General features: G+C 40.6%; 4 protein-coding genes across 6 annotated transcripts in view; 3 read left to right on the plus strand and 1 right to left on the minus strand.

Annotated features, from left to right (window-relative positions):
- Positions 1-991: 991 nt before the first annotated feature.
- On the plus strand, positions 992-6140 carry LOC104801455 (NAD-dependent malic enzyme 2, mitochondrial). Its single transcript, XM_010524733.2, has 19 exons — positions 992-1398; positions 1686-1782; positions 1973-2091; positions 2175-2342; positions 2444-2572; positions 2668-2728; positions 2853-2956; positions 3032-3115; positions 3235-3341; positions 3469-3571; positions 3853-3960; positions 4174-4239; positions 4322-4394; positions 4485-4571; positions 4674-4728; positions 4835-4906; positions 5269-5331; positions 5433-5547; positions 5797-6140. Exons 1-19 carry the CDS (start codon positions 1252-1254, stop codon positions 5866-5868), a joined length of 1830 nt encoding a protein of 609 aa, XP_010523035.1. The 5' UTR covers positions 992-1251; the 3' UTR covers positions 5869-6140.
- A 115-nt stretch (positions 6141-6255) lies between these two features.
- On the plus strand, positions 6256-8120 carry LOC104801454 ((+)-neomenthol dehydrogenase). The gene is made up of 5 exons (XM_010524732.2): positions 6256-6398; positions 6478-6730; positions 7162-7227; positions 7313-7489; positions 7569-8120. Exons 1-5 carry the CDS (start codon positions 6379-6381, stop codon positions 7947-7949), a joined length of 897 nt encoding a protein of 298 aa, XP_010523034.1. The 5' UTR covers positions 6256-6378; the 3' UTR covers positions 7950-8120.
- LOC104801453 (methionine adenosyltransferase 2 subunit beta) lies at positions 8111-10082 on the minus strand. Its single transcript, XM_010524731.1, has 6 exons — positions 9779-10082; positions 9361-9520; positions 8956-9143; positions 8741-8864; positions 8474-8604; positions 8111-8381 (listed from the first exon to the last, which is right to left on the minus strand). The coding sequence occupies exons 1-6, from the start codon at positions 10004-10006 to the stop codon at positions 8250-8252; spliced, it is 963 nt and encodes a 320-aa protein (XP_010523033.1). The 5' UTR covers positions 10007-10082; the 3' UTR covers positions 8111-8249.
- A 226-nt stretch (positions 10083-10308) lies between these two features.
- Positions 10309-11581, plus strand: part of LOC104801456 (digalactosyldiacylglycerol synthase 2, chloroplastic) — a 3073-nt gene continuing 1800 nt past the window's right edge. Inside the window, exons 1-3 of one of the 3 annotated variants that reach the window (XM_010524736.2) lie at positions 10309-10568; positions 10703-10795; positions 11122-11514. In XM_010524736.2, the coding sequence (XP_010523038.1) occupies positions 11224-11514 (291 nt within the window). In that variant the 5' untranslated portion in view covers positions 10309-10568; positions 10703-10795; positions 11122-11223. Of the gene's footprint in view, positions 10569-10702; positions 10796-11121; positions 11567-11581 lie in introns of those variants that run through there. The other 2 variants (XM_010524735.2, XM_010524737.1) reach the window with 2 other exon arrangements.

Raw genomic sequence — 11581 nt, forward strand, 5'->3', positions numbered from 1 at the left:
TTCTGTGTGTGATATATATATATATATATATATATATATATATATATATATATATATGGAAAATTGCATAATAATGTCTGAATTTGGACTGTTTGTTGCAATGGAAAATAAACTATATACTTGCAGAACCCAAAAAAAAAAGGGAAAGAACCATTAGCTTTTTGAGGTCTGAAGATAAAACAGGAATAATGAGGAACGAACAGGCGGGCGGTAGAAAAACACTTTGGAATAATGAGGAACGAACAGGCGGGCGGTAGAAAACACTTTGGCACTCGCGGATGGTTTTCTCGTAATATGCTCGAATCAGAATTTATCCCCCTTTCTCTTTTTTTTTTAAAAAAAAAACAAATGATTTTGTATTTGCCCCCCACCAGTGCACGAGAGATACACACATGGGGTGGGTACTCTCCGATTGTCCACTGCGTGATTAGAGGCCTTGACTAGGGATGTAAAATGAACCCGGCTCCCGGGCTGGTTCGTGAGCCAGCCCATATTTTTTTCGAGCCGGGCTCAAGTATTTCGAGTCCATAAAAAAACGGGTCATACGAACTAGTCCATCACGAGTCGGGTTTGTGACGAGCCAACCCGTCACAATTTGGGCTGGTTCACGGGTCAGAAAAAATATTTATTTTTTTAAAATTTTAAAATTTTTTATATTTTTATATATACAAATTTTATTTTTATCACATATTTGATTTATTTTGTTTAAAATTTTAATTTTTTATTATATTTTAGATATTTTAAATATTAAAATTATTTTTAAATATTTTTAGTATTAAAATTTTATTTTTAAAATTTATATATTTGGTTCGTGGGTCGACTCGTTTGGTTCGCGAGTTAAGACGATGTAGGTTGGACTGAAATTTTTTTAGATCGGGATGGTCCGGGCTGGGCTGGCCCGGCGCAGCACGTTTAACACCCCTACTTTCGACGACCCTGGCTTTCCTTAGTTCCCTCTGCGACATGTGATAATCAAAAGTCGGACATGGAACGTAAATACATTTACTGTTTTGACCCTTTCACTGTTTCTGCCTCATCTTCCCTTCTCCCCTCTTTCTCAACCAGAAGTTTCTACATGCCAATTATTATTTTTTTGTCACAGTGGAGATCAAACTCACTCAAGTTATCGTGTGTATAAAATCTGCTCCTTCGGAGCTTGTAAATCTTCTTAATTTCTTCATCTTCACCTCAACATTCCAGGGATCGAGGCTTTTGGCCTCGTTGATCTGCTGTTGCTCTGTCGAATCGCGAATGATGATGATGTGGATGAGTCTTGCCAGATTAGCCGCGGCGGCTAGAGCCGGCGGATCTCGGCGATGCTTGTCGACGGCTATTCCCGGGCCTTGCATCGTCCACAAGCGAGGCTCTGACATTCTTCATGATCCATGGTTCAATAAGGTTGTCTTTCTTTCACTTTCTTTCCTCGCCTGCTTCTCTTCTGTTTTTCTTTTTTGGTTCTAGATTCGTTTTGTTTTGTTTGATTGAAACCTTACTGTTATTTACTGATTTATATTTGCTGGGTTTCGCTCGGTATATAATTTGCTCTCTCGTAATCACAATCTCATGTAGATGAGATTAACTATGCTCTCTCAACTCTGTTAGATTTCTAAGCTTATGAGCTTAATTCGAGTGAAATTTCCTGACTTTATGTCTCTTTTGGCGTGAAAATGCATTGTGGAGTGCAGGATACAGGGTTTCCTTTGACTGAGAGGGATAGATTAGGGCTCCGAGGTCTCCTTCCGCCTCGTGTTATATCATTTGAGCAGCAGTATGCCCGTTTCAGTAAGTTTGATCTATCCTTCTTAATGATCTGACCTCTCTTTCGTTGCATTTCTTTCTTCTTCGATTTGTTTTGTTAGTGGAAATTTTTGGCTTTACAATCACGCTGTCTCTTTGATCATTGTTGTTCACCAATGATATTGTGGTACCTTGTTCTCATGGACTGGTTTCTAAGACTTGGTTTAAATGGCAGTGGAGTCTTTTGGATCACTAGAGAGAAATACTCAGGGGCAGCCAGAGAATGTTGTATCTTTAGCAAAATGGAGGATTTTGAATCGATTGCATGACCGTAATGAGACTTTATACTACCGAGTGAGTCGGTGTCTTGTTCAAGTGTTAAACTGGATAAACTATATGACATACCCAGATAAATTGAACTCCCCTTCCTTCTGCAGGTCCTTATCGATAACATCAAAGATTTTGCGCCGATTATATACACTCCCACTGTTGGGCTGGTTTGTCAGAACTATTCAGGTCTGTTTAGAAGACCACGAGGAATGTACTTCAGCGCCAAAGACAAAGGAGAGATGATGTCTATGATATATAATTGGCCTGCTCAGCAGGTAGTATATGCACTGCCAGGATCTTGATTTCAAATGATAGACCTTGTACTATGCTATACTTTCAAAATAGATTGCATTACAAGTTTCTTTCCATGGTGCAGGTAGATATGATCGTTATTACAGATGGTAGCCGTATTCTTGGCCTAGGTGACCTTGGAGTCCAGGGAATTGGAATACCTATTGGGAAACTTGATATGTATGTCGCTGCAGCGGGCATCAATCCACAAAGAGTATGTGGACCGCAGCATAATTCAGTTGCCTTTTTCTCTTATTTGGTATAGACAAGGTTTCAACTTGTTATTCCAAATATGTTTCTTTCTGCCAGGTCTTGCCAGTTATGTTAGATGTGGGAACAAATAATGAGAAGCTCCTAGAGAACCATCTTTGTGAGTATCCTTTTTTTTATTTGTTTTCCTCTATCTTTTTTTCCCCCTTAATGAGATGAGTCCATATTATGTGCTTGTGAATATGTTTTCTCAAAACTTTATCAGATGCATTTCAAACATACAGATTTAGGACTTCGACGACGTAGGTTGGAAGGAGAAGAGTATCTTGAGATTGTTGATGAATTCATCGAAGCTGTATCCGCCCGTTGGCCAAAGGCTGTTGTGCAGGTATATAACTAGTGGTGCTGAGTTTCCCAAGCTATGCCTCTTGCTGGGAAGATATGAATCTTACTTTCTCTGTAGTTTGAAGATTTCCAAATGAAATGGGCTTTTGAAACTCTGGAAAGATATCGGAAAAGGTTCTGCATGTTCAATGATGATGTCCAGGTACGTGCTGTCTGTAAATAAGCTGTTGTGGGTGATGAACCAGAATTTGAGATTTAAAGGCCAGTTTTTGTGCTCATTTTTTGTGTCTTTCGTTGTGAGATTTAATGTATCTTTTACAGGGAACTGCTGGTGTTGCTTTGGCTGGACTTTTGGGAACAGTTAGAGCCCAAGGTCGGCCTTTGTCAGACTTTGTAAACCAAAAGATTGTTGTGGTTGGAGCTGGGAGGTACCTATTGAATCTGCCTTCTCAGACTTTCATATAAATTTTTACTTGCACAGAGATTTGCTGCTTCTGTTATTATCTTCTTTGTATTTTACTTTTCATTTTCTCATCCAAGACTCTTTTATTTCAGTGCAGGGCTTGGCGTTCTTAAGATGGCAGTACAGTCAGCTGCGAGAATGGCCGGGATCAGTGAGACAGCTGCAATGAAAAACTTCTACCTCATAGATAAAGATGTATTTATCTACATCTTCACGGATTTTCTTTTTGCATGGTTAAAAAATAATAAAGAAAATTTCTTAAACGCTTTCATAGTTAACGTGCATTAGTTTGACTTTGACACTATCAAATAGTCTAAGAAACTTTCTTATACGCTTTCTTCTTAGTGATTTTATAAGTTATCCACTACAAGTTACCTTTCAAAAGCCTAAACGATTTCATAAGTTTATCAATCGGTCATTCTCTTCCCCCATTTTGAATTTGTTGAATAATCTGCTGAGGACTCATCGGGTTTCAGGGACTTATCACCGTGGAGCGGACAAAACTCGACCCAGCAGCAGCACCTTTTGCTAAAGATCGAGCTGAGATTTCAGGCCTATCTGAAGGAGCAAGTATCGTTGAAGTGGTAAGCATTATAGTGTCCTTTATTGTCTTTGTTTTTTTGAAGTACTCTTCTTTGTGACCCACTGGTACCATGTAGCATTACAGAATCTTTGTTATCATATATGTGATATTTGAAGATGTCTATATTCATGCTTGTTCAGTTCTTGTCCTCAGAGGTTGTACACAATTCTTGTTATACTTTTCTGGGAAATTCTAATATAGGAACTTTGTTCAGGTAAAGAAAGTCAGACCGCATGTTCTTCTTGGTTTATCTGGAGTTGGTGGTATCTTCAGTGAAGAAGTGGGTAACGTTCTAGTCAATAAGTCATGCAGTGATCTTGCAATTTATGAGTTGCTTATGATTGTTGGCTTCCATACTGAAGGTTCTCAGGGCAATGCGAGAATCCGATTCAAAGAAACCTGGCATTTTTGCCATGTCAAATCCTACCCTGAATGGTTTGTTTACTCTTTGCATAAGACAATCAATCTGTATCTTTCCTGCAGCTGTTGTGTTTTTCTAACTTAGCATATCACTTCATATGGCAGCTGAATGCACTGCCGCCGATGCTTTCAAGTACGCTGGAGAAAATATAGTCTTCGCAAGTGGAAGCCCATTTCAAAATGTTGACCTTGGTCTGTTTTCTAACCAGTTTCTTTGTTTTTACTCAAATTATGGCGAATGATAATAGCTCATTTGTGACTATTAGAATCTAAACAATGTATTTCCACTTGCAGGAAATGGTAAAATAGGCCATGTGAATCAGGCTAACAACATGTACCTATTCCCTGGGTAAGTGACTAATGTTTTCCTTTTTAATTAATTGCCTCTGTGGTACTCCATGAATCACATATTTCATGGCTAAAATGTTGACAAAATCGATGTCACATTCTTTCAGAATCGGGTTAGGAACACTTCTATCTGGTGCACGTATCATAACTGATGGAATGCTTCAAGCAGCGGCTGAGTGGTAAGGACATATCATCTTGCCCCATTAGCTCTCTTCCAACTGTCTCCATACAATCTCCAGTAAGCAGAATCCAAACATGAAAGTAAAGAACACAATTGAGCTTGAACTGTGTGCGCTACATGATTGTAGCTTAAGATCTCTATAAACTTCGTTCTTTCAGTTGGGTTTTCTGTTCTTTCTCTGAGCATCCTTCACCTTTGGAGATTGCATGTTTTAGCTATTTACCATTTTGAAAAATAAGGGTATAATATTTCCCTGATATTATGTATCTAAATCCAAGTAGTGATCACGATTCTTTCTATTAATGTTTATTTATCAAAAAAAGATTGTGTTTTGATTCACACTCACTCCAAAATATACAGCCTCGCATCCTACATGACGGAGGAAGAAGTGGAGAGAGGCATCCTTTACCCTTCTATAAACAAGTTTGTTAACAGCTCTCTATTGTCTATGCTCCTTATCCTCTGATTCGATGCTCAAAAGGTCCTCAATTATATGTGTTGTTGTTTTTCTTCTTACAATGCAGCATCCGACACATAACAGCAGAGGTTGGAGCTGCTGTTCTACGAGCAGCCGTAACTGAAGACATTGCAGAAGGGCACGGTGATGTTGGCCCCAAAGATTTGAGCCACATGTCAAAGGTATCAATTTTCTTCTCAATCTCTTCTTTTTTTTTTCTCTCAGGAATGATTGAGAAGTTGCTGAATGATTTTGGATGCTATACTTGTCTGATTACTCTGACAGATCATTAGATCTAATGTAGGAAGGCTTTGATCTGGTTCCTATTGAATTTGTGTCAATTTGGATCGAGATCTTACCAGAGTTTGGTGTCTTGCTGAAATTCATCAGCTAACAGAGTTGTGTTTATCCGATGAATCTTTTGACAACAGGAGGAGACAGTGAACTATATAACGCGCAACATGTGGTACCCAGTCTACAGCCCTCTGGTTCACGAGAAGTGATCAGAAATCAAGTATTTGTTTGTTGTTCATCAGACCCCATAAAAGCCAAGGCATTCTCTCTTTTTTTCCTCGGGGGTGGTGAAAACATTCTTATTCCGAGTTTATGAAACTGTAATAGGTAAAAAGCTTTTTGCCATCAGCAGCAGAAACAGGGGAGGTAGTTGCAGGCAACCTATTGAAGAAAGCTTTAAAAGTAGTTGGGTTTATTATGTCTGAGCCCAACTGTTCATGACACTTGCATAAGTTACAGAGACCCATCGGTTCATTTCTTCCTCACATCTTTTGTCGAGAGAGAAATAGGGAGTTGGGCTATCGTGTGCCAACCTTCTTCAATAACAATTTATTTTCATTTTATATGATTTGACCCTTCCGCAACGAACAATGTTGGCAATCAGACCCGATTTAGCATTTTAGTCGAGACTAGAGAGGAGAGAGAGACAAACATTTCTCCATTTCTCTGGACACAAACGGTGCCAGTTGCTGTGATTTTTTCCTCCTCTCTTCGAACTAATGGCGGAAACAACGAAGAGGTATCCATGGGTTTTTGCCACTCAGAAACCCGGCCTTATGTTCTTCGGACAGGGAATCATTTCTCCTCGTGTTTTGCAGAGTTGCAGTAGTCACGGGATCAAACAGATGGATTGGGTTTGAGATCTGCCGACAGCTGGCGAATAATGGAGTAACTGTTGTTCTTACTGCTAGAGATAAGAGAAAAGGTCTTGAAGCTGTCGAAACTCTCAAGAAGGAGAATGGTTTCTCTGATCAAGACATCGTCTTTGACCGACTGGATGTGTCTGATCCCCACAGTATTGCTTCCCTTGCTGATTTCGTCAAGACCCAGTTCGGGAAACTCGATATACTGGTACGACCCTTTCTCATTTATCACAAGTTTTTTTCTCCCGTCTTGTTTCTCCGATTTACACAGGGTTCTGTACTGATCTTGAGCTGCTCATTTCGCCAGGAACTGAAAAACGCATTGGTGTTGAAGTTTTCTATATTTTTCTTTATTTGTTGAATTTGTGGAAGCTGCGATGAGATTGTGATGACAATTGCGTTGACTCTTGCAATTGCCTTAAACATTAGATCGCATCGGTGGCAAATAGAGTCTGATAAGTGATAACCGCTGGCTGGTGTTTGATACTCCTTTCGCTACCTCTCTCTGTTTGTACGCCTTGAAAACTAGAAACAGGGCCGCTTGTATAGTAAACTCTTTTGTTCCGCATTATCTGATGGTTTGTTTGCAGATGCATTTCTTGAACTTGATTAGTTGTAGTATGCTTGGGATTGTTGCAGGTTAATAATGCCGGTGTTGGTGGGGCTAATGTTAACGTCGATGCCCTAAAAGCTCAAGTTGCTGAGGTAGTAATCTTCTTTAAGCTAAACCCAATGTTTAAAGACCCCAAATTTGTGTAAAGGTTGAATAGAATTTGTATGACAAATGCAGAGTGGTGCACCAACCAATATAGCTGAGATAATGTCTGATACATATGAGATAGTTGAAGAGTGTATCAGAATAAACTATTACGGGGTAAAAGGAATGTGTGAAGCAATGGCTCCTCTCCTTCAGTCTTCAGATTCTCCAAGAATCGTCAGCATCGCCTCCTCCATGGGAAAGTTGGAGGTACATCTTTACCCAAAAGCTGTGATTTCATGTGTGCAGGAAAAAAAAGGTTTTAACTTTGGTTGTGGGAAAAGTGCAGAACGTTTCCAATGAATGGGCAAAAGGAGTGATGAGTGATGCTGAGAACCTGACAGAGGAGAAAGTGGATGAAGTACTGAGAGAGTACCTCAAGGATTACAGAGAAGGCTCGTTACAAGAGAAAGGCTGGCCAACTGTTATGTCTGGTTACATTCTCTCAAAGGCAGGGGTGATTGCCCTGACCAGGATTCTTGCCAAGAAGTGCCCTTCATTCTGCATCAACAGTGTTTGCCCTGGTTTTGTAAACACTGATATCAATTTCCATACAGGGATTTTGCCAGTTGAAGAAGGCGCCGCCAGTCCCGTGAGGCTGGCCTTGCTCCCTCAAGGCAGCTGCCCTTCTGGCCTTTTCTTTGACCGCTCTCAAGTCTCGTCCTTCTGATCTGTGTCATCATCATCTTGAACTTTCATGAGCTCTGATAATGATAGGTGTGTGCTTTTGGTGTTCAAAGGAGAAGAGATGTAAGATTCTTTGTGCCTGTATTATGAATCACCATGTGACCATTTCTCAACGAATCTCGAATGTTGTCAGACCAGACCCTATTGTGGTGAACCGGTGTGTATTTGAATTACATGAATGAAATGTTATTTTGCAAACACCTGACTGCCCAAAAAATGGGGACTTTGTTCATAAACAGCCCACGCCAAGCAAAAAGGCAGTAAATAACACAGATGAGGAACATCATCTGAGAGATTCAGATTGGAGCGTTAGCCTAACACCTTCTCTGAAAGAAGTAGGAGAGATCTGAAGGGTCTGAATCAGTTTGGTTACGTCCATTGATATATCTGCCGGCGAAACTACACCTCGATCAACCTGAGAAAGAGGTTTCTACCATTTAGATATCGGAAATATTGCACACAAAATCAATGTGTTTAACAATGTTGCATCAGGAAATTTTAACTTACTGAAGTCGCAGAAACGGGTTTGATCAAGGATGAATCGTGACCCCTGACTTCTGCGATAGCTTCAGCCATCTGAACTCTGGATAGCCTGTCGGGACCACCAGCGTTCAAAACTAACTGCATCGGTCCACCATCTGAGAACAGGCAAGAATAGCCCGATAACTAAGCACAAAGCTGTGTAATCAACAAAAGAAATGGCAACAAATGGGAAAATCCGACTCCAAGCATCTCTGTCTATTAAAAATTGAAGCATAAAGGTTGAGGAGATACCTGAGAGCCACATGTCTGTCAACTTCAGCATGATAGCCACAAGATCCTTTACATAAATGGGGCAACGAAACTCGTCGTGAAAAAATTCCACCTTGTCCCCCTTCTGTAAGACACTGTCGATCCACTGTATCATCCAAAAATCAAATTTATTACCAAGAAGTGAATTCTCTGAACCAGAACGATCCACATTATCTGTTGCAAAGAGGGAAACTCGCCTGAATAGGGAGAGTCTTGGGGACTGGAGATACAGTTTGGGGGCCGAAGATGATACTGCTTCTCAGTATAGCAAAGTTTGGGTATTTATCTTTGATGAGCTTCTCTGCTGCAACTTTTGATTTCCCGTAAACATTCACAGGAACAGTCTCGTCCTCTTCCTTGTAGAAAGACTTCACTCCTTCGTAAACTGAAATGACAGAATCACTCAAAACCACAAACAAAAATGAGGCCTTCTAAACTCATGCTCCGCTTCAGAAGCTGGAATTTAAAAGACCCTTTCTTTCCAGTCTTTCGACAAAAGGTACAAACCACTCGACCCACTAAAAAAAATGTGTGAATCCCTTAAACTACGAGGCTATTTGATGATCTATGCTTGATGAGAAAACAAAGGTAGATGTGTTCACCTTGATCAGTAGAGAGATGAATCAACAACGTCTTGTCCTTGTCGAATGTTAATAACCAGTTTACAAGAGATGAAGGCACGTTAATGGACATGGCAGCATCTGGATCTTGCTCACAAACACGGGGCACAGACAGAGCAGAGCAATTCACCACAACATGAGGCTGCAATTGCCAAAAAGAAAGTTCCTTTTGAAACAAATGTGTTCATATTCGAAGAAGAACTTCAGATCAAAGGCTCAGCCTTTATGCTTGTGTAAAGAACTTTTAATAGATTTAAAAAAATCACGCGAATTGCTTCTCTAAGTTAATCTTCTTAGAAAGGTTCAGGACGAAATGATGAACCCAACAAGCTAGGAGCTCATTCGATGATTGAGTAGAGCTCCCCATCTCAATCAGGACGGAATCGAGAGAATGCGTAACCTGACCGAAGTTGTGGGAAATGGAATCGAGGCCTTGCCCGGACTTCAGATCCACGGGAAACGCGGGAAAGCGAGGGAAGGAGTCGAGCAAGAGGCGGGGAGGCGGAGAAGAATGGTGAGCGAAAGCGACGTCGTATTGGCTCCCGCCATTGGTTACGGCGAAAGCTTGAAGAAGATGCTGACCCAAGTACCCAGTACCTCCCAAAATCAGCACTTTCGTCTTCTCCATCAGTGGATCTCCGGCCGCCTCCGATGATCCTCACGAAGTCAGAAACATTCCAGCATTTTCCCCTTACCAAATAGGATAAAAGTTTAAAACGTACACGTAGATCGGCTTTTATCATCCGACCCATATTTTTATAATTCGTTGGGCCAGGGGCTAGTGTGGGCCAGCCCTTTAACATCTATCATAAGATGTCGTCGTTTTGCGCGTCGAGAGCGAAAGGTACCGGTGTTTTTATGCATGAAAACGGCACGTAGTTGGAGTGCGCAGAAGCGTAAGATTGAATGATTCTTCGTTATTTTCTCGTGTTTGGAAAAGAATGTAAGGTTGGAGGACCCTTGTTCCCATGTTCAACACAGCCTGTAACTTCGTATAAAGAAAGAACTCAAACAAACGAGAAGCCAGGATACATCTGAGAATATTCTCTTCCTTACGCTAAACCCTAAATTCATTTCTTTTTCCTTTGCTTTTGCCCCAATTTGACGTCAATCAGCATCTTTCTGCTTCTGTGAGTTTCATCATTCCATTTCCAGGGGAAGATTGTTTTGTCGTGTCGAAAATCCTCCAGGTATGGTGTTTCTTTGTTTTTGGGATTAGACTGGAGCCCCATGTGATTATTTTCGTTTATCTGATCGTTTGTTTTTGAGATTCTGTCAGTTTCCTTGTTTTCGAGCTTTTTTATTTTGCGACAATTTCTGACAGGGTCTTCTCTTATGGCGTCCGTGAATACTATCGGCTTCAATGGCTTTTTTACACCAGCATGCTATCATCGGTTCTATTAGATGCTGAATTTATGTGCGTTTTCAACTTTGCATCGGGCACGATTACTTCTGTAAAAGTTTTCTTTTTTTGTTCTTTGTGTTTTAAAGGAAACCAAGTTTCGATCTTATTTGAAGCAAGGATGCTATTTTCATGGCTTTGGAATGTCGAGTGTTCTGTGTTTTCGATCTTATCTTTTGAATGATTTCTGTATGGAGCTCCCCGTAATGTAGCCTATGAATGGTTTTTGTATGGAATTTCCACGTTCTATTTACATTGAGACCTACCGCCTTCAGTTTCATAGAGAAGATAGTTTGTCTTATGGTTTTGGAAATGAACATGTCGATTCGTCCTTGTTACAGGAAGGATCAATTACGGGTTAGGTTTTTTGTCTTTTGGAATCTGGAGACCTCAGTTCCTTGAAATATCTCTGGGATTGTTGAACTTGCTTCAAATCAAATCATATGGAGACAGAGTGGAGGCGGCAGCATATTGCAATATTTACCACAGCTAGTCTTCCATGGCTGACGGGAACTGCTGTTAATCCTCTGTTCCGTGCGGCCTACCTCGCAAAAGATGGAAAAAGACATGTCACTTTGGTGATTCCATGGCTGACATTGCAGCACCAAGTTCTTGTTTACCCGAACAACATCACCTTCAATTCACCATCTGAGCACGAAGCTTACCTCCGCCAATGGCTTGAGGAAAGAATTTCATTTCCTGTTGGATTTGAGATTCGTTTTTATCCTGGGAAGGTAACAAGTCAGTTTCTCTTCTGTAAGGAATCTTCTTGAAGGTTATATACCCTTGAGCTTCTCGGCA

Source organism: Tarenaya hassleriana, unplaced genomic scaffold, assembly GCF_000463585.1.
Source record: "Tarenaya hassleriana unplaced genomic scaffold, ASM46358v1 Cleome7, whole genome shotgun sequence".
NCBI classification, from domain to species: domain Eukaryota; kingdom Viridiplantae; phylum Streptophyta; class Magnoliopsida; order Brassicales; family Cleomaceae; genus Tarenaya; species Tarenaya hassleriana.